This window comes from Oncorhynchus kisutch, linkage group LG10 (assembly GCF_002021735.2).
Source record: "Oncorhynchus kisutch isolate 150728-3 linkage group LG10, Okis_V2, whole genome shotgun sequence".
NCBI lineage: Eukaryota > Metazoa > Chordata > Actinopteri > Salmoniformes > Salmonidae > Oncorhynchus > Oncorhynchus kisutch.
In genome coordinates, this window is record NC_034183.2 from 12926268 (window position 1) to 12949848 (window position 23581).

Here is a 23581-nt window from a genome sequence, read left to right on the forward strand (position 1 = left end):
ATAGGGGGATTTGAATGTCAAATCCAGTGAGGGACTAGTGATGTGTGTGATACTCTTTACTGCCTACAATTATGCTCTATTGTTATCGCCAAATTATTTCTCAAAATACATTGTAAAATATAGGTGACCAGGCCAGACCTTTGTCCTTGGGAATGTTTGCTGTTGCAGCAGTAAAACATGATGTGCTCTCACAAGTCCCCTTACCGCATGAGGACAAACACCATTATCCCACACAACATCCATTTGGTCTGGGGCCACAGAAAAAAGAGACAACATGAAAAAAACGCACATTCTTCCACTCTGTCACTCCAGGCAATTTTCATAAGAGGGTGTTCATGTGATATAGGGAGTGGAGGGGGGCCTCCAAAATCCTTTTTATGACCTCAGCAACAAGCCTATTTGGCTGAGACAAACAAGTGAAGGATGGCAAAAGGGCAAATGATTATAAGATGATATCTACAATGAAAGAGGATGAATGATGCGTGAATTAATATGTACTGTATCACCATGGCAGATTATTTTCCCCTGTGACACCCTTTCCCAGAGACACCTCTCAAAGGATCCACTCAATAAGAGCTGTAAACCGATGACAAAACGTTCTCTTTATGCTATTGTCATAACACGGATGAGTTTAACTTCTTTGCATGAGTAACTGGCATTACAGACCCAAACAAATGCCATAAATACAAATCAATCATCCAAAATGGCTTTTATTAAATAATTTCATCAGTGTTGCAAGTGATTGATGCCAATGAAGTGTAAATAGTAAGGATCTCTGCCTAGATGACTGGAATCCCACATCTCTTATGATGTAATACACGTTTTGGTCACTTTAATAACCAACGGTAATGTAATAAATATTTTTCATTTATTCACCTATTTGTGAGTTGTAATTTCACACAACGACATATAGCTTTTCTTGTGCCTCAAATTGAATCAATGAATACATTTGTCAAGAAAACACATTTCTTCTTTCTGGATACGTTTGATTTGAACTTATACGTGTACGTATTAATGGTTGTATGTGTGCCACACTTGTGTGATGAGTAAAGTTGCCTAACACCAGATGACTTGAAATACCTAGGCTTTAGCTCAGTCTTCCTGTGCACAGAAGACCTGGGTTCGAAACCTGTCAGACACAAACACACACAAACTCACATTCAACTCTTGTCACCTGGAAACATTACAGCCACCATCAATATGAATGGAGCTCATTTGCATGGACACCTCTATTAATACCGATAAACCCCATGTTTGTGACTTGCTGCGAAGCAATTTCCTAGAAGAGGCAAGAGGGCTTATTCATGCAGCTGTCTGCAGCTTAGGGTCAAGTGCAGCCACACAACTCTCCCAGATAAATGTGGGTCATTTGAGAACATTTGTGGGGGTCAATGATTTTTCACATTTAGCCATGGTAATTGTGATACTACATAATTTAGACTGCATCTAGGGGAGATGTTTCATCTTAAAATGTCTAAGATCAAAGTTATAAATTGGGCAATTGCTGATAGGAGACTTGGAAAGCAAGCTAGTTCAGAATTAAGACACATTTGGACTGTTGACTCAGTACGTGCTTTGTCAACAATCAATCCATCAATCAAATTTATAAAGCCCTTCTTACATCAGCTGATGTCACAAAGTGCTGTACAGAAACCCAGCCTAAAACCCCAAACAGCAAGCAATGCAGGTGTAGAAGCACGGTGGCTAGAAAAAACTCTCTAGGAACCTAATAAGAAACAGTCTTGAGATCAATGTAATTAACTGCACATCAAAAAATAAAAAATAAACATTTTGTATCGGTGCAACTCAAATTTGGCGAGTCCTGGAGACTTTAACGCAACTTGAGGTGTTGCAATGCTGAACAGAGATATTTGTTAGAGGGCACTATAGTGACTGCAGAGCCTTTCAAATATCTTAGAATTTGTCCAGGGAACCAGCAACCAGAAGAATAATACACCTGCCACTTCCAGTCAGCCTCAGGCTGTGACAGGGGGCACTGTGCTATCCATTTAGACCCAAATGCCAACGGGGCCTAGAAAGACTTTTACCCTCTCAGAGTAGGAAAAGTAAAAAGATTACTGAAAAAGAGAGTTGTTTTGGTATTTGGAGCAACCTTCATTTGAGTTGTAGCCCCTTTCCCTTGATAGTTTTACTGAAGTGGAAATTGATTGTCTCATTTTGGTTATGGAAAAAGCTGGAATTCCCCTAACTTGCTTCCTAGTGACTCCAGTAACAAATGAACTATTGATTAGTTGTTTACCATTTGGTGAATATCATGAGAGACCTATAACGGTTCCGAGAGAGTGGCTCTGTAGTGGTAGGCGTGTGTTGTAAAATACCCAATCGCTAATTGTTATTGGTACTTGCTTTCCATCATTTAAATTGGGAACTCCCTGGAACTCATGCCTAGAATAACTGATGTCTTTTTCAAATTTGACCGTTAAACTGTCTGTCTGATACATTTTGCCCATGACTTTATGCAACTATTAACTTGGACAGAACACCTCTAAGCCTCTGAAATCCACAGTTAATATCCGTCCTCCGCATTTACAACACAACAATCCTAAATGAAGACCTCAAAATGTCTTTTAAGGCTTCCAGTCTTTTTGGAGTGGCTTCCGTCATTTCCAATCGATCGTGGAAGGGAACAGGCTCGGAGACGGTCAAGCATTTAGGGGAGGGAGAGGGTTCAGCACTAAGCAGACTGACTCCATTTAGCATCGCTGAGGCCCGGAGTGTTGCTGTCGTAACCTTTGCTATTGATTCAAGCTGATTTGTTTAAAATGTCAAGTACAACACCCGGGCAGACGGTGCTCACAGATGTTGGCTCTCTGACTATCTGAGCTATGAACTCTACAGTGTAACTGGTGGTTACCTGGGCCAGTTTATGTCATGCTACTGACATATTTGTAAATTGCTAATCTACTCTGGATTTTTATCAGCTAAACTATAACACAAATAGCATATTATGTTTTACAGCACTTGCTGCCATAGTGTTGTTCTCAATTCTTTTTTAACTGCATTTCCAGTGGAAAAGCTTTTAACAGGACTTTTCTGGGGACTATAAACAAAAGGGACTTGTTGCAGTGGGGCTCCCGAGTGGCGCAGCGGTCTAAGGCACTGCATCTCAGTGCTTGAGATGTCACTACACACCCTGGTTTGAATCCAGGCTGTATCACAACCGTCTGTGATTGGGAGTCCCAGAGGGCGGCACACAATTGGTCCAGCATCGTCCGGTTTTGGCCAGGGGAAAGACCGTCATTGTAAATAAGAATTTGTTCTAAACTGAATACAATTATTATTTTTTATTTTTTGAAATCAAGACGAGTTTAGTATTTCTTTTAGTTTGTGTCCGTGTGTCCAAGTCTCTGAGGAATGCCCACAGGGGTAGGCCTTTGCTTTCCATGCAAAGGAACAGAAACTAAAGACAGCAACGCAAGGCTGTGTAGCGCTTACCAAAAGTCTTTATCAAAAGATATAAATAATATCTCGTCCAAGGGAACGCGAAGCCCCTCTCATTTATCGTCTCAATAAATCCTGTCGGCAGGTCTCTGCATCGGTCATCAGTCAGCGCCTACCTTAACTGGGTCAAGACCGCCAAGGCTCCAGAGACCACTTCCCCCTCTCTGTCTGCAGAATGCTGGCTGAACACAGCTGGGACTGGGCCATCGCTCAGGCCTAATAGGGACCCGCAGAATTCAAGATGAATTCAGGGGAATGTGGTGGGGCATTTACCGTTTGGAGAAAAGAGGGTCTGTTCCGAGTCAAGGGTGTGATTCAACTGTCACACTGCACCTTTGGTGCAACTCCACTGTGCAATGAATGGTATTTTTTTCACATGAACCTCTTTTTAATAGCAAGATGTCATTTGTGCCAAGCTGTTCTTTGTGAATCCTTTTTCTCTATATTGGTAGCCTATGTATAGTAGACTTGTTGTCTTAGTTACATGCCCACCACAGTTGCTACATACTCCAGGTACCTTCAATATGATTCGATGCCTTCTCTCGTTCTCTCGTTGCTCTTCACACAGAGCTTGAAGTTGGACAGTGCATCATGCTGCACAGCAAGGATCCCATTGAGATCCTTGTGCTTCTAGTATCCATAAAGCATGTCCATAAGCAGCGATACCATGAAAGCTTCCGGTCTAAGATCGAGCTGCAAGGCTTCCGATGAAAACTGTTTCGAGGACCAGCAAAGACAAGCGGCTGAATTAATGAAAGCGTTATCAAGGGAAGCGTGTGGCGCACGCACTTAGGGAAGGTGTCCTGGGATGATTGAGGATAGAGATGTAGCTCCAGACATTCCCAGGGAATTAGATTAAGAAACAATGTCTCCACAAGAGCACACAAAGAAAAATGTCCTCTATCCTGCCGAGTTTAATACACTCTGCAAAAAAATGACAAGACAAAACAGCCTTTATTCATTGAAGCTGTGATTAAATCTTACATGGATTGTGTTCTCTCTCACTCAATTTTTTTTAACATTCCACCCCTGACACTTCTAATTACACCTTTGAATAACAATGCCCACACATATTACAGGTTTTAAGGCAATATGAGGTGGCTCTGCTTAGGTACCTTGTGAATAAACTCAGGTATTCAGGGAGCCCAGTCTTACTGTGCGTGCAGGTTCCTCCGACTGGATTCGTCACACGCCTTTTTGTTTGTGGGCATTTGGCTGGCAGTTCTGGGTTCAGGCTGAGTACAGCACTTTGATGTATCGATTTACAAAAGGCTGCACTGGGAACAGCTGTGTTCCTCCATAGTCTGCGTACCCGCCGAGTGACAGGCTCTCTGAGCGGCAGAGACAGCGTATGTCTCATTAGAGAGGGAGTCTTAGTGTGTGGCTCTGTAGCCATGACAGTTAATAGAGGGTGGGAGTCTGTTTGTTTGTTTCATTAAAGCTTGCTCCCATTTATCCAACCTAAGTTCAATTCTCCTGCTTAGAGGACTTTCAATATAATTGAATTGTTTTATCAAGGCATATCAAGGTAATTCGCTTATAAATCAACTTCTGTTCGGCCAAATCGCTTCACGACAGTTCTGGCTGAAAGCCTCGCTTCCCTGCTTTAATTCAGTTGGCCAATGGCGGGCCTGCAGCAGGTGATGGTGGGGAGGTGGAGGTTTGTCAGTAAATTGTTGACGTAACACGCAAGTGAAAGAATCTAGGGGTATGTTGACATATAAATACATCAGAAGATTTATGCCCATTGGTGCCTCAGCTAGCGTGGTGGAGTTGTATTGGTGTGCTGTGCTCATAGGCTAGAAGATCATAGGTGAACGACATTCCGCTCTTGGCTAATAGTAAAAGAGGAGGAGAGTCATGACGCTATGCTGATGGTGATAACGTTTGTAAAACTAACAAATACATTCCACTATGCCCATAGAGAGGAAGCAATGATAACTATATTTTGCTTACTGAATGAAGTCAAAAGCGAGCTAGCCATTCAGACAAACCTTACTGATTAAACTGCCATTTGAAAAGAATATCGCAGATGACTGAAATTACATTAATATTCAGATACCTCTCATATAAACAATGTGCTATCAGCCTAACTGTACTCAAATAAGGAATAAAAATAGATTGAAATAATAATTATTATTATTATTTAGGTGATATCAGGTTATCCATTTTACATTTTGAGACCCTGCTCAGTACAGTAGGAAAGATGGGGGAGGTGAGTGTTGGTGCAGAGATGCAGCCTGTCATCTCCATCACAAATGTCTGTGTTGTCTACTGACCTGGGCCATCGTAGAAGTACCAGAACATCCATAGAACACTGCTGGTATGTCATAGATGCTCAGCTTGACTAGAAATTCAAACTTTCAACAGAACCCTCAGTAGCTTCAAAACAATTTCTACCTTTTCACCTCTGCCATGTTGACACCTTGTTTTGTAGACCCTCATCAAGCCCATCAAACGAGCAGAATATTCTCATTAAAATAGGGGCCATGTATGAGTAATTATGGAGAAGGGCTTTTTTCTTATCATGAACACAGCACTACATAGTAACGCCTGTGATTTGGTGAGAAAGAGGTGACTCGCACCAGTGAGCTGATGAATAGAGAACATTGTTAATTAGGTGAATTACTGTATGCAGCATAGACATAGAAAGCATGTATGTCTCTTGTACTTTCCAGAATGCAATCCTCAGAAACTGCTTATTCCATCAAAGCAGAACACAATTCGACAAACCTTTAACCTCTTAAACGCTTGAGCAGTTAGGCCTACACACAGTTTAGCAAAGCAGAACATTGTGATCGGGAGAGGCTCACTGTTTCCATATATAAAGTGAGTGGTGACTCCTGGAATGTTTTTGTCTCCATTGAGAGTTTGGTAGCTATCCCTCTTGAATGGGATGTGCTTCTTCAATGGAGCCTCAATGAGCCCAGCCTCTGACATGATTTGAGCGTCTTAGCATCGGAGGCTACACTATGAAAACAAGACCCAGTAAATTGGCTGCCCTAAAAGGCACTGTCGTTACAGAGTTTGGTGGTTAATGCTAATGCTAATGCTAATGCATGGGGGGCAACTGGCAGGCTTTAACTCTAAGGCGTCTGGGTATGCAGATGGTTTGCAACTCTGCAGGTGCTCCCATTAAGACCTGAAGACTGAGACTGGAACAAGATGCACAGCAGTATTTACAAAACTCACAAACTCACTGACATCTGGGGTACAGTCTCAATGTGGAGGAGTATTCACTGTCCTACAATCAGGGATGGGCAAAAATACAATAGCATTTTTTTTAATACAAAATACCCTAAAGAACAACATATCAAAATAATTTATGACATACATTTGCAAAGTATTGTATTTAATAAAAAATTCTAAAATATATTAGCATGTAACCCCCTTAACAACAACAACATGCTCAGTAATGCTTATATAACTTTTTGCTTACTTTTGAATTACTTTTTATCTACCTGTAACGCTCATCGAAATGGGTAGACCAAGGCACAGCATGATTTGGGTTCATCATAATCGGAGGTGGAGGTTGGAGGTTCCGGACCGTGGACCGTCGCAGAAGGTTCCGGACCCTGGACCGTCGCAGAAGGTTCCGGACCGTAGACCGTCTCTGGAGGTTCCGGACCGTGGACCGTCTCTGGAGGTTCCGGACCGTGGACCATCTCTGGAGGTCTCGGGCCGTGGACCGTCTCTGGAGGTCTCAGACCGTGGACCGTCTCTGGAGGTTCCGGACTGTGGAGGTTCCGTACCGTGGACCGTTTCTGGAGGTTCCGGACCGTGGACCGTCTCTGGAGGTTCCGGACCGTGGACGTCTCTGGAGGTTCCGCACTGTGGACCGTCTCTGGAGGTTCCGCACCATGGACCGTCTCTGGAGGTTCCGCACCGTGGACCGTCTCTGGAGGTTCCGGACCGTGGACCGTCTCTGGAGGTTCCGGACTGTGGAACTGTTGTCGGAAGTTCCGGACTGGGAACTGTCGCCGTAAGCTCCGTACTGGGAACTGTCGCCGGAAGCTCTGGACTGGGGAGGCGCCCTGGAGGCCTGATGCGTGGGGCCAGTACAGGTGGCACCGTGCCGGTGACAGGCACCTCAGGGCAAGTACGGGGAGGAGGCACAGGACGTACTGGACTGTGGAGGCGCACTGGAGGTCTGAAGCGTAGAGCTGGCACAACCCGTCCTGGACAGATACCCACTTTAGCACAACAAGTGCGAGATGCTGGCACAACGCACCGGACTGTGAATGCGCACTGGGTATACAGCGCGAAGAGCCGGCGCAGGATATCCTGGACCGAGGAGGCGCACTGGAGACCAGGCGTGCTGAGCCGGCACAACCCATCCTGGACAGATACCTACTTTAGCACGACAAGTGCGAGGAGCTGGCACAGAACGCACCGGCTGTGAATGCGCAAAACATGGTACTACACATAGAAATAATAAACTGGAACATCCAGCAGTCACGCCCTGACCTACTCCACCATAGAAAATAAAGGCTTTCTATGGTCAGGACGTGAGACTACCTCAGTTGAATGTACTACCTGTAATTCGCTCTGCATACGAGCATCTGCTAAATGACCAACATTTTTATTTAAATGTAAAAATGAACAACTGCAAAGCACACTAGCTATTACTATTGGCCTTGTTTTGGGGGCAGAGGTCATTAGAATAATACTCGGCATGTTTTACGTGTATGTTTTACCATTTACATTTTGTCATTTAACAGACACTTATCAAATCAAATGTGTCACATACGCCGAGTACTACCTTACCGCGAAATGCTTACTTACAAGCCCTTAATCAACAATGCAGTTCAAGTAATAGAGTTAAGAAAATATATACAAAATAAACTAAAGTGAAAAAAATATGTAGTCCAAAAATCCTAAAGTAACACAAGAAAATTACATAACAATAACGAGGCTATATACAGGGGGTACCGGCACCGAGTCAATGTGCGGGGGTACATGTTAGTCTATATAGACTATAGAAAGTACAGCTCTCGAGAGTATCTTGTTAGAAAATAGATAACGTTACTTGAAATACATATTTCAAATACATTTAACAGAAATACTGCCCATCGCTGCCTACAGAAAAGGCTCCAAAATGAATATGTTGCATTTACGGCCTCTGTACTGTGGTATTGTATAGAGGCAGTAAATATACAGGTATAGGAAAGGAGCTGGTGTGTTTTCTCTGTATTCCCTGTCCTGTCCTTGGGGCAGATTAGCAGCCCCAGCCCCTATCTTGGCAGACCCCCGGCTTCACACCATATTAAGCAGGATTTATCACCCGGGGCGGCAGCTGTTGACGGCTCAGTGATATGCTATTTCACAGACATACTACCCCACTGGTGGATGTAATAATGTTATTTCTGTCTTATCTCCACAAGATGAACTGTGCCCCCCATCCACGCCCACCTCCTCTCCATCTGCACTCTCACACACACACCTTCACGTAGGTAGATTACATCCAGGTTTTTTCTTTTCATGATTATTATTCCACAACACAGAGCCTTTGGATCCCCAGCTGTTTCAGTTGAGTGGCCGCCACAGCTAATGGTGGGATAATGAAGGAGAACAATAACTTGAATTGATTGTTATCTGAAGGTGGAAATGACCTCGGGAAGGCGGGCGGCGTGGTGATTGGGTGTTATTGATATACTTATCACTTCCACTACCCCCTACCACATCAGATAAAGGTGTGCGGAAATGGAAGAATTGAATTAAGGACCATTTTTGAGAGGGTCTCATGTCCCATGGTGTTGTTCAATGGAAATTCAGATTGATAATTGAGGCTAACAGGTTATCATTGTAAAATTTCACCAAAGGAGAATGTATTACCTTGTTAAGCAGTCCATATACCATTTAATTTTCTATACCATCCTCTGTTCGCACTAGGAATTTAGTGCAGGGTACCTGAATGCGTTTTGTATAGTATAACTGGTTTGGCCTCTCCCTCTAAATTTGTTATCCCTATCTCTGGCATTCAAATGCCTCCCCATGCAAATTGTTCACTTCCAGAAGGATCCCTGCAACATCCCTGGCAAAGTTCAAATTAATTGAGGTGGACGGGGATGTGAATTATAAGGATCTGTTTCATTTAAAGTTCTAACGTTCATTATTTTTCCCTTCACCCTTGTCTAGTTTTTTTGTGATTACGTGTTGGTATTTGGGGTTTTGTTAGGATCCCCATTAGGTGTTGTGAAAGCAGCAGCTACTCTTCCTGGGGTCAACATGTGTCCTGTTTAAGAAAATTGGTGGACATGCGCTGACAATGTTTTTGTTATTTTTCCAATGCTGTTAATCTGCCTATTGATTGAACATATATTTTAAATAATTATCAAAAAAATGCTAATACAATTGGCATCAGGTGTTCCCATGACAACATTGAAACACATTTGGTATAGACAGTTGCACCAACAGTAGATCCTCTGTTTGAGGAAAACATGTATTTTACCTTTCTATTCCAGTTTGAATCTACTGTAACTTAATTGAGTTTGTACAATGGATTTGTTTGTACTGCTTGTAGTGGTAATTCAGTGTTCTTCTTTTCACTGTGTGAGCAAAATAATGTTGCCCTTGGCTTTAAATCAAATCAAATCAAATCTTATTTGCCACATACACATGGTTAGTAGATGTTAATGCGAGTGTAGCGAAATGCTTGTGCTTCTAGTTCTGACAATGCAGTAATAACCAACGAGTAATCTAACCTAACAATTCCACAACTACTACCTTATACACACAAGTGTAAAGGGATAAAGAATATGTACATAAAGATATATGAATGAGTGATGGTACAGAACGGCATAGGCATAGTTTAAAGTGGCTAGTGATACATTTTTACATCAATTTCCATCAATTTCCATTATTAAAGTGGCTGGAGTTGAGTCAGTATGTTGGCAGCAGCCACTCAATGTTAGTGGTGGCTGTTTAACAGTCTGATGGCCTTGAGATAGAAGCAGTCCCTGCTTTGATGCACCTGTACTGACCTCGCCTTCTGGATGATAGCGGGGTGAACAGGCAGTGGCTCAGGTGGTTGTTGTCCTTGATGATCTTTATGGCCTTGCTGTGACATCGGGTGGTGTAGGTGTCCTGGAGGGCAGGTAGTTTGCCCTCGATGATGCGTTGTGCAGACCTCACTACCCTCTGGAGAGCCTTACGGTTGTGGGCGGAGCAGTTGCCATACCAGTCGGTGATACAGCCCGACAGGATGCTCTTGATTGTGCATCTGTAGAAGTTTGTGAGTGCTTTTGGTGACAAGCCGAATTTCTTCAGCCTCCTGAGGTTGAAGAGGCGCTGGGTGGCAGGGTAGCCTAGTGGTTAGAGTGTTGGACTAGTAACCGAAAGGTTGCAAGTTCAAATCCCCGAGCTGACAAGGTACAAATCTGTCGTTCTGCCCCTGAACAGGCAGTTAACCCACTGTTCCTAGGCCGTCATTGAAAATAAGAATTTGTTCTTAACTGACTTGCCTAGTTAAATAGAGGTCAAATAAATAAATAAAAACAACGCTGTCTGTGTGGGTGGACCAATTCAGTTTGTCCGTGATGTGTACGCCGAGGAACTTAAAACGTGCTACCCTCTCCACTACTGTCCCGTCGATGTGGATACGGGGGTGCTCCCTCTGCTGTGTCCTGAAGTCCACAATCATCTCGGCCTGTCAGGAAGTCCAGTACCCAGTTGCCCAGGACGGGGTCGAGACCCAGGGTCTCGAGCTTGATTACGAGTTTGGAGGGTACTATGTTGTTAAATGCTGAGTTGTAGTCGATTAACAGCATTCTCACATAGGTATTCCTCTTGTTCAGATGGGTTAGGGCAGTGTGCAGTGTGGTTGCGATTGCGATTGCGTCGTCTTTGGACCTATTGGGGCGGTAAGCAAATTGTAGTGGGTTAGGGTGTCAGGTAGGGTGGAGGTGATATGGTCCTTGACAAGTCTCTCGAAGCACTTCATGATGACGGAAGTGAGTGCTACAGGGCGGTAGTCATTTAGCTCAGTTACCTTAGCTTTCTAGGGTACAGGAACAATGGTGGCCCTCTTGAAGCATGTGGGAACAGCAGACTGAGATAAGGATTGATTGAATATGTCCGTAAACACACCACATACAACTTATTTATGTGCAAAGGTGACTCCTTTTTTCCCTGATGCTGTACGTGCCACCATTTGCATACTTTAGTTTTTGTTTGTTATAAGCTATATTCTGCTCAATTATCATTTTCCCCTGGACCTATATATGCAACTCTCTCTCTCTTTCTCCCTATCCCCCTCTCTCTCTGAGGGCCAATTGGGATGTCATGATATGCAAATGATAGTGCGAATGCCCTAGTTTCTTATAAATAGACATGTGTATGATCAAGTATAAAAACAGGTCTACTTCAAGAGGAGAAGGCTCTTTGTAGAGCTAAAATGTTCTGTTTCATAATCACAGATCTAATTATTAATTTGGCTTGTTTTATTCAGGCATTTTTATTTTCCTGTAGTCTTTGTGGTTGTGGTTACCCTTGCTGTGTGTTGTTTAACCTCTGAGTGTGCTAATGTACAGGAATGGGGTTTAATAACACCTGAACACACACTCTTTCCCAAAATGTGGTATTGTGGAGGGCTGCAATCTCCAGTGTTGAGCAGGTGTCTCTCTCACACACACAGACACATGCACACACACACGCACACGTATGCACACACACATACATACCATTCACTTTGTTTCATCAAAGAGTATGGCTTGATAAGGTCGAGAGAGCCTTGCCGCGACCCATCGTGAAATCTAAGAGCAGGCATTGGTTGGTTCCCTCCAGTGGGCTGTGAGTTATAACAACCCGAGATCAGATGGTATACAGCAGTGTGCTGACCATTAGAGCGTTCCTGCTTCATAAACTCAATGATCAATGGTCTTTCATAACATGTCCCCTCTCCATCCCTGTGCTGCAAATCCTACATGTTCTCCAATGTTTATCACTTTCCTCTCCTTCTCACTCTCTCTCACTACTCTCCGTCTCTCTCTCTCTCTTGCTCACTCACTCACTCACTAACTCTCTTTGTCTCTATCTCTTTCTCTCTCTCCCCTCTGTCTCTATCTGTGTCCCTGTCTGTCCACAGGCTTTTTTTTCATTAGTTTGATAGATTCGGCGATAGTTAACCATCCCTCTTTCTCTCCTCTCCCCACAGCTCTCATTGTGAGAAGCCGGCAGTGGTGTGAGATGACGCCTTGCTTGGATGACGAGGGCTGTGACCTCTTAGTAAACCACTCGGGCTGGACCTGCACACAGCCAGGGGGCCGGGTGAAGACCACCACGGTAAGACTAGACTGCCAAGCCTCGTGACCACAATCTGTCACAGTTAAAGTGACCAGATTTCGTAGTCATAACACCTGTCCAGAGACCTGTCTTAACACCTGTCCAGAGACCTCTCATAAGATGTGCCATAAGATGTGTCCAGAGACCTGTCATAAGATGTGCCATAAGACGTGTCCAGAGACCTGTCATAAGACGTGTCCAGAGACCTGTCATAAGACGTGTCCAGAGACCTGTTATAAGTCGTGTCCAGAGACCTGTCATAAGATGTGTCCAGAGACCTGTCATAAGACGTGTCCAGAGACCTGTCATAAGACCTGCCATAAGACGTGTCCAGAGACATGCCATAAGACATGTCCAGAGACCTGTCATAACACATGTCCAGAGATCTGTCATAAGACCTGCCATAAGATGTGTCCAGAGACCTGCATAAGATGTGTTCCAGAGATCTGTCATAAGACGTGTCTAGAGACGTGCCATAAGACGTGTCCAGAGACCTGTCATAAGACGTGTCCAGAGACCTGTTATAAGTAGTGTCCAGAGACCTATCATAAGATGTGTCCAGAGACCTGTCATAAGACGTGTCCAGAGACCTGTCATAACACATGTCCAGAGATCTGTCATAAGACCTGCCATAAGATGTGTCCAGAGACCTGTCATAATATGTGTTCCAGAGATCTGTCATAAGACGTGTCTAGAGACCTGTCTTAAGATGTGTTCCAGAGACCTGTCATAAGACGTGTACAGAGACCTGTCATAAGACGTGTCCAGAGACCTGTCATAAGACCTGTCCAGAGACCTCTCATAAGACCTGCCATAAGACGTGTCCAGAGACCTGTCATAAGACGTATCCAGAGACCTATCATAAGACGTGTGTAGAGACCTGTCATAAGATGTGTCCAGAGACCTGTCATAAGACCTGTCCAGAGACCTGTCATAAGACATGTCCAGAGACCTGTCATAAGACCTGTCCAGAGACCTGTCATAAGACCTGTCCAGAGACCTGTCATAAGACGTGTCCAGAGACCTGTCATAAGACGTGTCCAGAGACCTGTCATAAGACCTGTCCAGAGACCTGTCATAAGACGTGTCCAGAGACCTGTCATAAGACCTGTCCAGAGACCTCTCAAAAGACTTGCCATAAGACGTGTCCAGAGACCTGCCATAAGACATGTCCAGAGACCTGTCATAAGACATGTCCAGAGACCTGTCATAAGACCTGTCCAGAGACCTGTCATAAGACCTGTCCAGAGACCTGTCATAAGACGTGTCCAGAGACCTGTCATAAGACGTGTCCAGAGACCTGTCATAAGACCTGTCCAGAGACCTGTCATAAGACGTGTCCAGAGACCTGTCATAAGACCTGTCCAGATACCTGTCCGGAGACCTGTCCAGAAACCTGTCTCAAGACGTGTCCAGAGACCTGTCCAGATACCTGTCCAGAAACCTGTCCAGAGACGTGTCCAGAAACCTGTCATAAGACGTGTCCAGAGACGTGTCCAGACAACTGTCCAGAGACCTGTCCAGAGACCTGTCTTAAGACCTGTCCAGAGACCTGTCTTAAGACCTGTCTTAAGACCTGTCCAGAGACCTGTCCAGAGACCTGTCATAAGACCTGTCCAGAGACCTGTCATAAGACCTGTCCAGAGACCTGTCCAGAGACCTGTCATAAGACCTGTCCAGAGACCTGTCATAAGACCTGTCCAGAGACCTGTCATAAGACCTGTCCAGAGACCTGTCTTAAGACCTGTCCAGAGGCCTGTCTTAACACTTGTCCAGAGGCCTGTCTTAACACTTGTCCAGAGGCCTGTCTTAACACTTGTCCAGAGGCCTGCCTTAACACTTGTCCAGAGGCCTGCCTTAACACTTGTCCAGAGGCCTGCCTTAACACCTGTCCAGAGGCCTGCCTTAACACCTGTCTACTAGTCATTTTCAGGATAACTCAATTGAATGAGTCTTTGTCACGTATGTCTATGTGGTCAGTGACTGATGTGATTAGCTTTTTGTATGGCTGCACCATCTAGCTATTTCAATATGTTACAGTGTGTTTTTTGTGTGTCTTTATGTGACAACAGAAAGGAAACCAAAGCTTAAGTGTGTTGATTAAATAATTCTCACTCATGCACACTTAATGCCACTCCCTGAATGGTACTTCTGTCGCTCTCTTGTCAGGGCATCCATTTCAGCGGTGATCAAGGAGCTCCATTTCAATAGGGTCATTCTGCTACATTCATTTGCATCCCCATCATTGGCATGTTGTCTGATGTTCATAAATGGGGCAGAAAGGTTGTTCATTTATATCTACGCCATAAAGCGTTTACAGAACACATGCACTGCAGCTCATCAACCTAATAGCTTATTGTTAGCATTCATACAAAGATAAGGCATTAACTAAAAGCTTATGATTTACAAATTTGTCATTGCATTAAGGTTGCGTACTTCTCTCCATTATCAATAGCAGCTAACATACACATCCTGCTAACATACACATCCTGCTAACATACAGATCCTATAGAGGTCTTCTGACTATCATAAACACCTGTGATAGTCTTCTACATCGCAAAGAATCAGGTAGAATTCTCTGAATTTCCCTCCAGAAGTGTCTTGAAGTCTGAGGGGTAGTCATGCATGCTCAGGCTTTCAGTGCCATGGTTGGCGGCCTGAGACAGGAGGCTGGTGGGCTGTCAGTCTAGGTACTGAATAATGAAACCTGTCAACCCAAGCATCGCTTTGAAAGTCCAGCATTTTTTGTGCAGAAACCCTCTGTTCAGGCGCCATTGCTTTCAATGGGGCTTGTTTTAAAGATAGACAGGGGCCAAGGGAGCTACTAACCCTGTAAATTCTGTCTAAAATAACAGGTGTCTCTTGGTAGACCGTTAGAGCCATCTCCTGTATTGCGGTGGCAGACTCCATTTTGTGCCAATTGTGTCCGATGCTAAGGGATTCTGCTCTGTAACCATAAAAGCTTTAGTAGGGATAAGAAAACAAGCCTTTTTTCCCCCTAACTTAACAACACAAACCTCCAAAGTTAAGCCCTGCCGTGGCTGACTACACAGAAACTAATCAAGTCAGATGTTGTTATAGAATACATTTGACTCAATTATGTTGAAATCCTTTGCCCCAGACTAAAAAGTAAAAACTATTGTGCAAGTCACAGTAACCAGTGACATTTTCATCCGAGGGCATTGTCTACGGATGGTCTCAAAACTATGGATTGGGCTTGAGTGCTTTTTTACATTTTATAATCACATGCAGGACATTAACACATCACATTACATAATGTTTGCAAAATGTTTAGGCATGTTACCACATGTATTGGATTATGTATTTATATTTTATACAGTACTAAGTAGTACACAATGACCCAGAGGCATTACTGATTTCTAATTAATGAAATAAGGAGTGGTTATGGCAAACTGTTTTCTCCAAACTTAAAACTTGAGCATTTTGACTTTGTTCGATATCATTGAGATGCGCCATCGTTCTCTAACTCTGGTCATGGAGAGCCACTGGATGTGCAGGTTTCCGATTCTGTCCCATGGTAACACCTGATAATCAATAACCTGGTGAACAGCTAATTAGTAGATTCAGGTGTGCTAGGTTAGGGTTGGAATGAAAGCCTCCTGTAGGGAACAGCAGCTCTACCGGACCCTGAGGTCTAACATATAGCTTAGTACATGATTGCCAAATATGTGCAGCTTAATGTGTATAAAAGTCACTCTGTTTTTTTTATAAGACTATAAAGATGAATATTACAGCCTCAGTATAAGTTTTACAGCATGCTAATGTAATGTATATAAAATTCATTTTACAGTGTGAAAGTTATAATATTAGACTCATTAAACTGATCTTCTTAAAATGTCCAAACATTCTCATATAGGCCGCCCTTAAGCACATCTTCATATTCTTCAATTCAATTTCCATATTTATTTTACGGATCCATCTTTTACTTTACCTAAGATTAACAAGCATGATTTCGACTTTCTTGTTGTATCTCTGTCTCTTGGCTTTTTTGTATCCCCTGATGTAATGTTCCTGACAGTATGGCAATATATTATGTCATTCAGTGGATGCTGAATCATGCGCAGACTTAGTATCATGTTCAAACCAAATTCCTTGTGCTTGTACCTGGATATTGTGTCATGGGCATCTAAAATGGTGCAATGTAATTGGACAAATTTAACAATGGGAGAGTCTGTTCTTCCCTGCATGAAACTATTACTGAGAGAGAGGGAAAGGGATTCAGAAAGAAAGAAGGAAAGAGAGGCAGCGAGAGTGCGGAGAGAGGAAGTAGAGTGGAAGTTGATAGTCACCAGCCAAATCAACTCACAATATCTGGTTCTTTTCTGACAGTATAATAGTCTATCAATGGCAGAGGAATTAGCCTTTTTGCTATATAAATGCATGGATAATTTGAAGACCAATATTACAGTATGTTTAACATAATATTCCCATCTCATAAGCTTCAAGCTGGTAAGAGAAATGGAAGCCCATTTTCCAAGTAGCAGAATGATTTAGAGGCAGTGGATGTTCTTCACGTATCTGTGTAGCCTATGCTTCAGTCTTTTGTCATTCATTGTCATGCCAGGCAGTCTAGGCTCGCTGTCATCGTCTGTCTAGACTTTTTTTGAGCATTAAGGGCGAGGAGTAGAGCAGGCCTTATCCTGATTCAATAAATACCTTCAGCCACACAATCTAATCACAGACATTGTTGACACAGGCAGGTATGCAGCTAGCAAGCCCAATTCATATGAAACTGGCCTTACTGCACATACTCTAGTCTTGACCTGAATTAACACACTTGTGTTGACATGTTTAGATATTGTCCATGAGATGTAATGTCACAAAATCAAGTTTCAAGTGAAAGTACCTTACACATCAGCTATACATGTTGTGCTAGCTACAATTATGTTAGCTAGCATTATGCAGTTGCTAGAACAACAATTTTTTTCTTACCCTTATTTTACCAATCATTTTACTGAGAACACATTCTCATTTACAGCATCAACATGGGGAATAGTTACAATGGAGTGGATGGGGGGTGAGTGATCCAATTGTAATTGGAAGCTGGGGATGATTAGGGGACCGTGATGGTATGAGGGCCAGATTGGGAATTTAGCCAGGACACCGGGGTTAACACCCCTACTCTTAGGATAAGTGCCATGGGATTTTTAGTGACCACAGAGAGTCAGGACACCCATTTTAAAGTCCCACCCGAAAGACAGCACCCTACACAGGGCAATGTCCCCAATCATTACCAGCGACCCTGCCCAAAATATCTTTGCACATGACGATCAGCTAAAGCATTGGACCAGAAGGTTTGGCTCAACAAAGAATAAGGCAGAGCTGATACAGGCTAACGCACGAACATGCTCGTTTTTTGTTGCTTTGAGATATTTGCCAATTGCTTGCCTGTTTAACTCAATCAAATCTCATCTTGTTTGACTCTCAAAACAAATTCCTTTTATTATTTTTTTTAACCAAAACTTAATTATGTGCAAACCCAAGAAACACAGCCCCTTTTGTTTTCCAATTAATTTTAGCAGGATTATTTATCGCAAAAAAATGAGGATAGATAACAACATCCATTTTATTAAAACCCAAAAAGCGGTTATTGCCATCCCGTATTCACATTCACACTCAATTTCTAGATGCAGTGAAAGTTCTTAATTATATGATAAAGCTCATCGGTTATTACCTCTCTCTTTACTGTGTGGCAGACTAAAAATGAACATTCTGTGGTACATCATCATTAACACTGAGGAATGAGATTACTGTAATCAGTCATATTTGGCAGCTGGCATGGACAGTCAATGTGAAGAGATAGAGACAAGGAAGTTATGGTTCATTTTCATGTACTGTCAGGACCACAACTCTTTCCCTATGTATGCAACACATTTTTAATAAAGACTATTGACATGAACTATATTAGAGTGTGTGTGCGTGTGCGTGTGCGTGCCCAGCTCTTCCGATTGGGGGAATGCATGAGTGGACAGTACAGCGATCTATAAGAAGACAGATAGACTGAGCTGTGGTAGAGCTGATTCTCTTTCCTTAATTGATCCCATTGGGCAGCCAGGCTTTACCAGGACCAATCAAATCACAGTTCGAACACAATCACCATGGAGGGGACAGCTGTTCGTCTGAACACAGTGCAGAATGACTCAAGGTTGTAGGATCTGCCTACCCTTCACCAATCCTAACATTAAGCATTATGGAGGTGAAATGCTATATAGACTGGTCATAGGTCAGAACATAAGAGGCAGCGATAACCTCATCTCAGCATTTTCCCAATGTCAACACTATTTTCCCTAGCTAACTGCGGGAAACAACAACTTTATTCCTCAGAATTACTTCCAATGTGTTAATAACTGTGTCGCTCATTGAATTTCTGTTGACTAATCATATTTGGTCTTGAGCATATGGTTCACCTTTCATCTGTATTGTCTGTATCAACATTGCTGTATCCTTATGCATTTAGGATGTATCCCTGTATTCCACTGGCTGTGCCGTCATTGCCTCATGCTTCCAGACATCACTATGCTTTGTCCTGTGCTAGTAGCTATGCTACATTGCCATGAGTATCTATACATTGGGCAATCAAAAATCTAATCATTTTTCTATCAAAACAAATAACTGGGAATTCCTGGAGACACAATATAGGTGTAGCACTGCAATAGAGAATGTTTCAATTGCTACACAGTTAAGTTTTTATTTGTTCACACAAAAAACGTTATTATATTGACATTTTGAACCCAAGTAGACATTTTCACAGCTCAAAAAAAGTGTTTTATCTAACCAAAGAAAATGTAGCATCACTCTTCATTTAGTATAAGACCATGCTTTATCCCTATGCATACACTTAAAAAAAGGGGTTCCAAATTGGTTCTGCGGCTGTCCATAGGATAACCCTTTTTGGTTCCAGGTAGAACTCTTTTAGAATGTTCTACATGGAACCCAAGGGAGTTCTTCAAAGGGTTCTTCTATGGGGACAGCCGAAGAACCATTTAAGCTCTTAGATAGCACCTTTTTGTATGACCAAAAAATGCAAGAAACGCTCCCTGTGATTTCAGGCCCTATGACGACACACACACAAAGACACAACGCCTTGCCAGCCAGACAGACAGCAAAAGTCAACCACTTTTCAAGGACAGACAGGAGAGAAACAACAAACTGCAGATCCTGGCAGGCTAGAGCGACACAGCAAGGTACAGATGAATTCTGTTTCCCCTAAATGTCATATGCATGATTACTCCTTTGTGATGGCAAATGACACACTTGTTTTCTCTTCCGTAATGATGTTGGGCAAGATGACGCCGACAGACATGGCAGATCTGCTTCTAACTCCTAAGCACAAGCCTTTTGCTACACCCGCAATAACATCTGCTAAATATGTGTATGTGACCAATCAAATTTGATTTGATTTGAACAGCATCCGATGAAATGTTGACATAAATAACATTAATGATGTCTGTAATGATAGATACATTTATATTTGATCCCTGTTTAATTAGCTTGAGTCAATAATACAGGGGAGATTCAATTGGCAGTGGGCCAAAATAAAGGTTCATTGGCCTTACCGTACTGTTTTGCCTCTGCTTTGGAATTCCTATTACAGATGTACAAGACAGTTACAAGACGGTTATGAATTATTCAATGCATACTCGCCCCAAAGGTGCACTTGTTCAAAGGCTTCACCTGGAATTGACTACGACACTGCCCTTTAAGGAACACAAATATTTTTCCTGCCCATATTATCTTCCGTTGTTAATTTTTAGAGAAAGCTTTGAGTGCTATCCCGAAATATGAATATACTGTCTGCCTTCGTCGTGCCATCTTTCTATAGTCTGTGCTACGCATGATTTCCACTGTAGTCTAATTTGGATTCAAGCAGGCAAATGAATCTATGGCTAAAGAAAACCAACCATGGTATATTTAAGCAAAAAGGCTGAGGGGTGTGGTATATGGCCTATTCAGAACTAAGGGCTGTTCTTAGCCACGATGCAACACGGATTGCCTGGATACAGCCCTTAGCCGTGGTGTCGTATTGCTATTATAAACTGCTATTATAAACTTGTTACCAATGTAATTAGAGCAGTAAAATAAATGTTTTGTCATACCCATGCTATACAGTCTGATATACCATGGCTGTCAGCCAATCAGCATTCAGGGCTCGAACCACCCAGTTTATAATTGTTTGTAGTCTGCTTGTGGATCTCTGTCAGGTAATATTTACTTGTGAGGTAATTTTTGATAATGTGTGTCTCCTGATTTTATTGTCCAATTGGGGAAACAATGTTTCTAACATCATGCACAGATTAAAGGACATTAAATATGCAGGACAATGAGAATGACTTACAACTACACAAAATACACAGTCAATATAGTGTTGAAGGATATACGTGAGTTAATTTGATATCAGGGTTTGTAACACGTGGTTGAGATGCAAGGGGAGGCTTGAAGTGTCAGTCATCAATATAGCAAGAATGACCTCTATACTGTGCCCTCTATTGCAATGAGGTAGGAAACATGACGCCTGCATGACATTGTATTGTAAGTGTGGGGGCAGTGACTTATGCAGGGCACTAAGGCATACTTCAGTTAAATTGCTTTGTGAATGCACAGGGAAGACATTTTGCTTCACTTTGTCATTTCATCTATGATGTTGTCATGATTTTTAGCATAACCAAATGGCTAGAGGGCAGTGTGGAGCCCCACACTATCTTTTGTACATTAAGGGCTGTGTCAAGTCGCAGTGAATTCGAAACAACTCTGATTACATTTAAAAATCTATCTGTGTATGGAGAAGATCTGTCACACTCTTTAACCCCTGTACTGTTTGGTCATCGAAAGTGATGGTATTCAATTGAATGAAGGCTCAGTCCGACAGTGAGGTCTGCCTCACGCCACTGTATTCGTCACCTCATTTACATCTTGTGCGTGTCTAATCTCAACTTGAGCAACATCTTGGCATCATTAGAGCGAGTTCATTAACTGAAATGAACGTGATACAGTCGGAGAATAAAGAACATTCTGTGCAATTTTATCTATAGAACACAAGACATGGATATGGAAAAAAGTATTGTTAATCTTTAAAAGTGTTTGCGACAGACAGAGAGGGGGGAGAGAGAGGGGGGGAGAGGGGGAAAGAGAGAGGGGGGAGAGAGAGGGGGGAGAGAGGGGGGGGGGAGAGGGGGAAAGAGAGAGGGGGGGGGGGGAGGGGGGAGAGAGGGGGGGGGATAATCTGCAGCTCAAAACATTCAGACTCCTGATGTCAAACCCCAATGTTTTCTGAATCACACATAACATGCTGCATTGAGTCCCCTGAAGTGATGGGCTTGCCATTTTATCAACGGTGGCCGTCACCATAAATACATTGCTTACACAAGCAGAAGGGCTCTCAGAGCCAGATGTCGCATGTCGTCCTGCATCCTCTTCTCCCCTGACGGCTGTTGTGTTCCTATCGATTCCCAGGTCTCCTGATGATGGCGGGGACAGACGCTCCCGAGCGAGAGAGAGGGGATGGTGTGTGAGCTGCTTCCCATAGTCCATCGTCACCGCCTGTGTGGAGCATACGTCGTCTTATCATCAGCTGTCCGTCTATTGTTCTGTGCAGCAGCGTGAAGCCACGTAGAACCTACGTTGCCAAAGGCCCGGACTCCAAATACAGGAGTTGGAGCTTAACATGGAACAAATGGACTCTGCAATGCTCTATTATTCCTTGGGAGACAGAACTTATTTTTCAGTTGAGTTTGGAGAATTCTGATGTGTGTCGTCATGAACTTCTGGATCTGACCCAACCTAGACTTTGGAGACACGTGACAAAATGTTCATTTTGGAGTTTATGCTTGTCAACTCCTCTGTAGTGATTTTACAGACCAAAGAAAAAGATAGCCGACTGCTCCATATTTTGGAGACACAGTGGACTTCGGGATGAAGGGTTTAGAGACTTTTCCAAGTTGATGAAACATGCAATCCCATATTCCCTCTCACCATATTACAGACTCTAGACATACCCACAAATGTACACATGGTGATAAAAGTGATGTGTTGTGCAGAGTAAATGTGTACAAATGAATGACGAATACTGAATGGAAAAAGTCAAGGGACGTTGTGTAATTCGTCAATGATGTTTCTCTTGGACTACTAAACTGTACTTGTATACTCACTGCTCTATTTTGAACATACATTAAATCAGATATACATTTTCAATTGCTATATTTGGACAATTTGCAGTCAGCATGACTGGTTATAGTGAAAGAAACAAATCATTTCTCACCAGTAAAGAATAGGAGGAAAATAGTAAATACATCATATCTGTTTGGGGTAAAGAAACATTAAATGTATTTTCAAAAGCCTAAAGTTATATATTTAACAGTTTTATATGTTGTATCTTTGTAGAAAACCTTATTTAACACTGAAAATGTGGTCACATTGTGTATCCACAGTTTATGATTGGCAATGAGCTATGTCCTTAACCTACTGGTCTCTTGTTCATTTGAACAAGTTTTTTCATCATAAAAAGTCAATTATTTAACATGAATTGAAGAAAGAACAGAATTAAAGCATTCAGATCATAGTACAGAGCCCATTTCTGAAAGGTTATATGTTCTACGGGTTCTAAGTGTTCTACTTTTATAGCCCCTCTCCAATAACCTTTGTGGAAATGTTGCACAATTTGGGGTTTTACTTTTCAAACCACTTAAACTACATTCAATGACCAAGCTACTGCCATTTTCAATGGAAGGGGGAGACATTTAGTGAGTTACTCATTGGCGACTACAGTTTGCGACCAAAGCTCAGAAAGTGATGAGGCTACTTTTGAAATAGCCAATGGGGG

The 23581-nt window shown here is 42.7% G+C and overlaps 1 protein-coding gene across 4 annotated transcripts in view; it reads left to right on the forward strand.

Annotated features, from left to right (window-relative positions):
• LOC109897766 (chemokine-like protein TAFA-5) overlaps positions 1-23313 on the forward strand; it is a 122458-nt gene extending 99145 nt beyond the window's left edge. For 2 of the 4 annotated variants that reach the window (XR_004211159.1, XR_002256269.2), the window contains exons 3-5: positions 12617-12744; positions 19815-19949; positions 22216-23313. Coding sequence is in view for 2 of the 4 variants with exons in the window: in XM_020492317.2 (XP_020347906.1) it covers positions 12617-12744; positions 22216-22224 (137 nt within the window). In the remaining 2 variants the exon portion in view is untranslated. The remainder of the gene's footprint in view (positions 1-12616; positions 12745-19814; positions 19950-22215) is intronic. The other 2 variants (XM_020492317.2, XM_031833137.1) reach the window with 1 other exon arrangement.
• Positions 23314-23581: the final 268 nt, after the last annotated feature.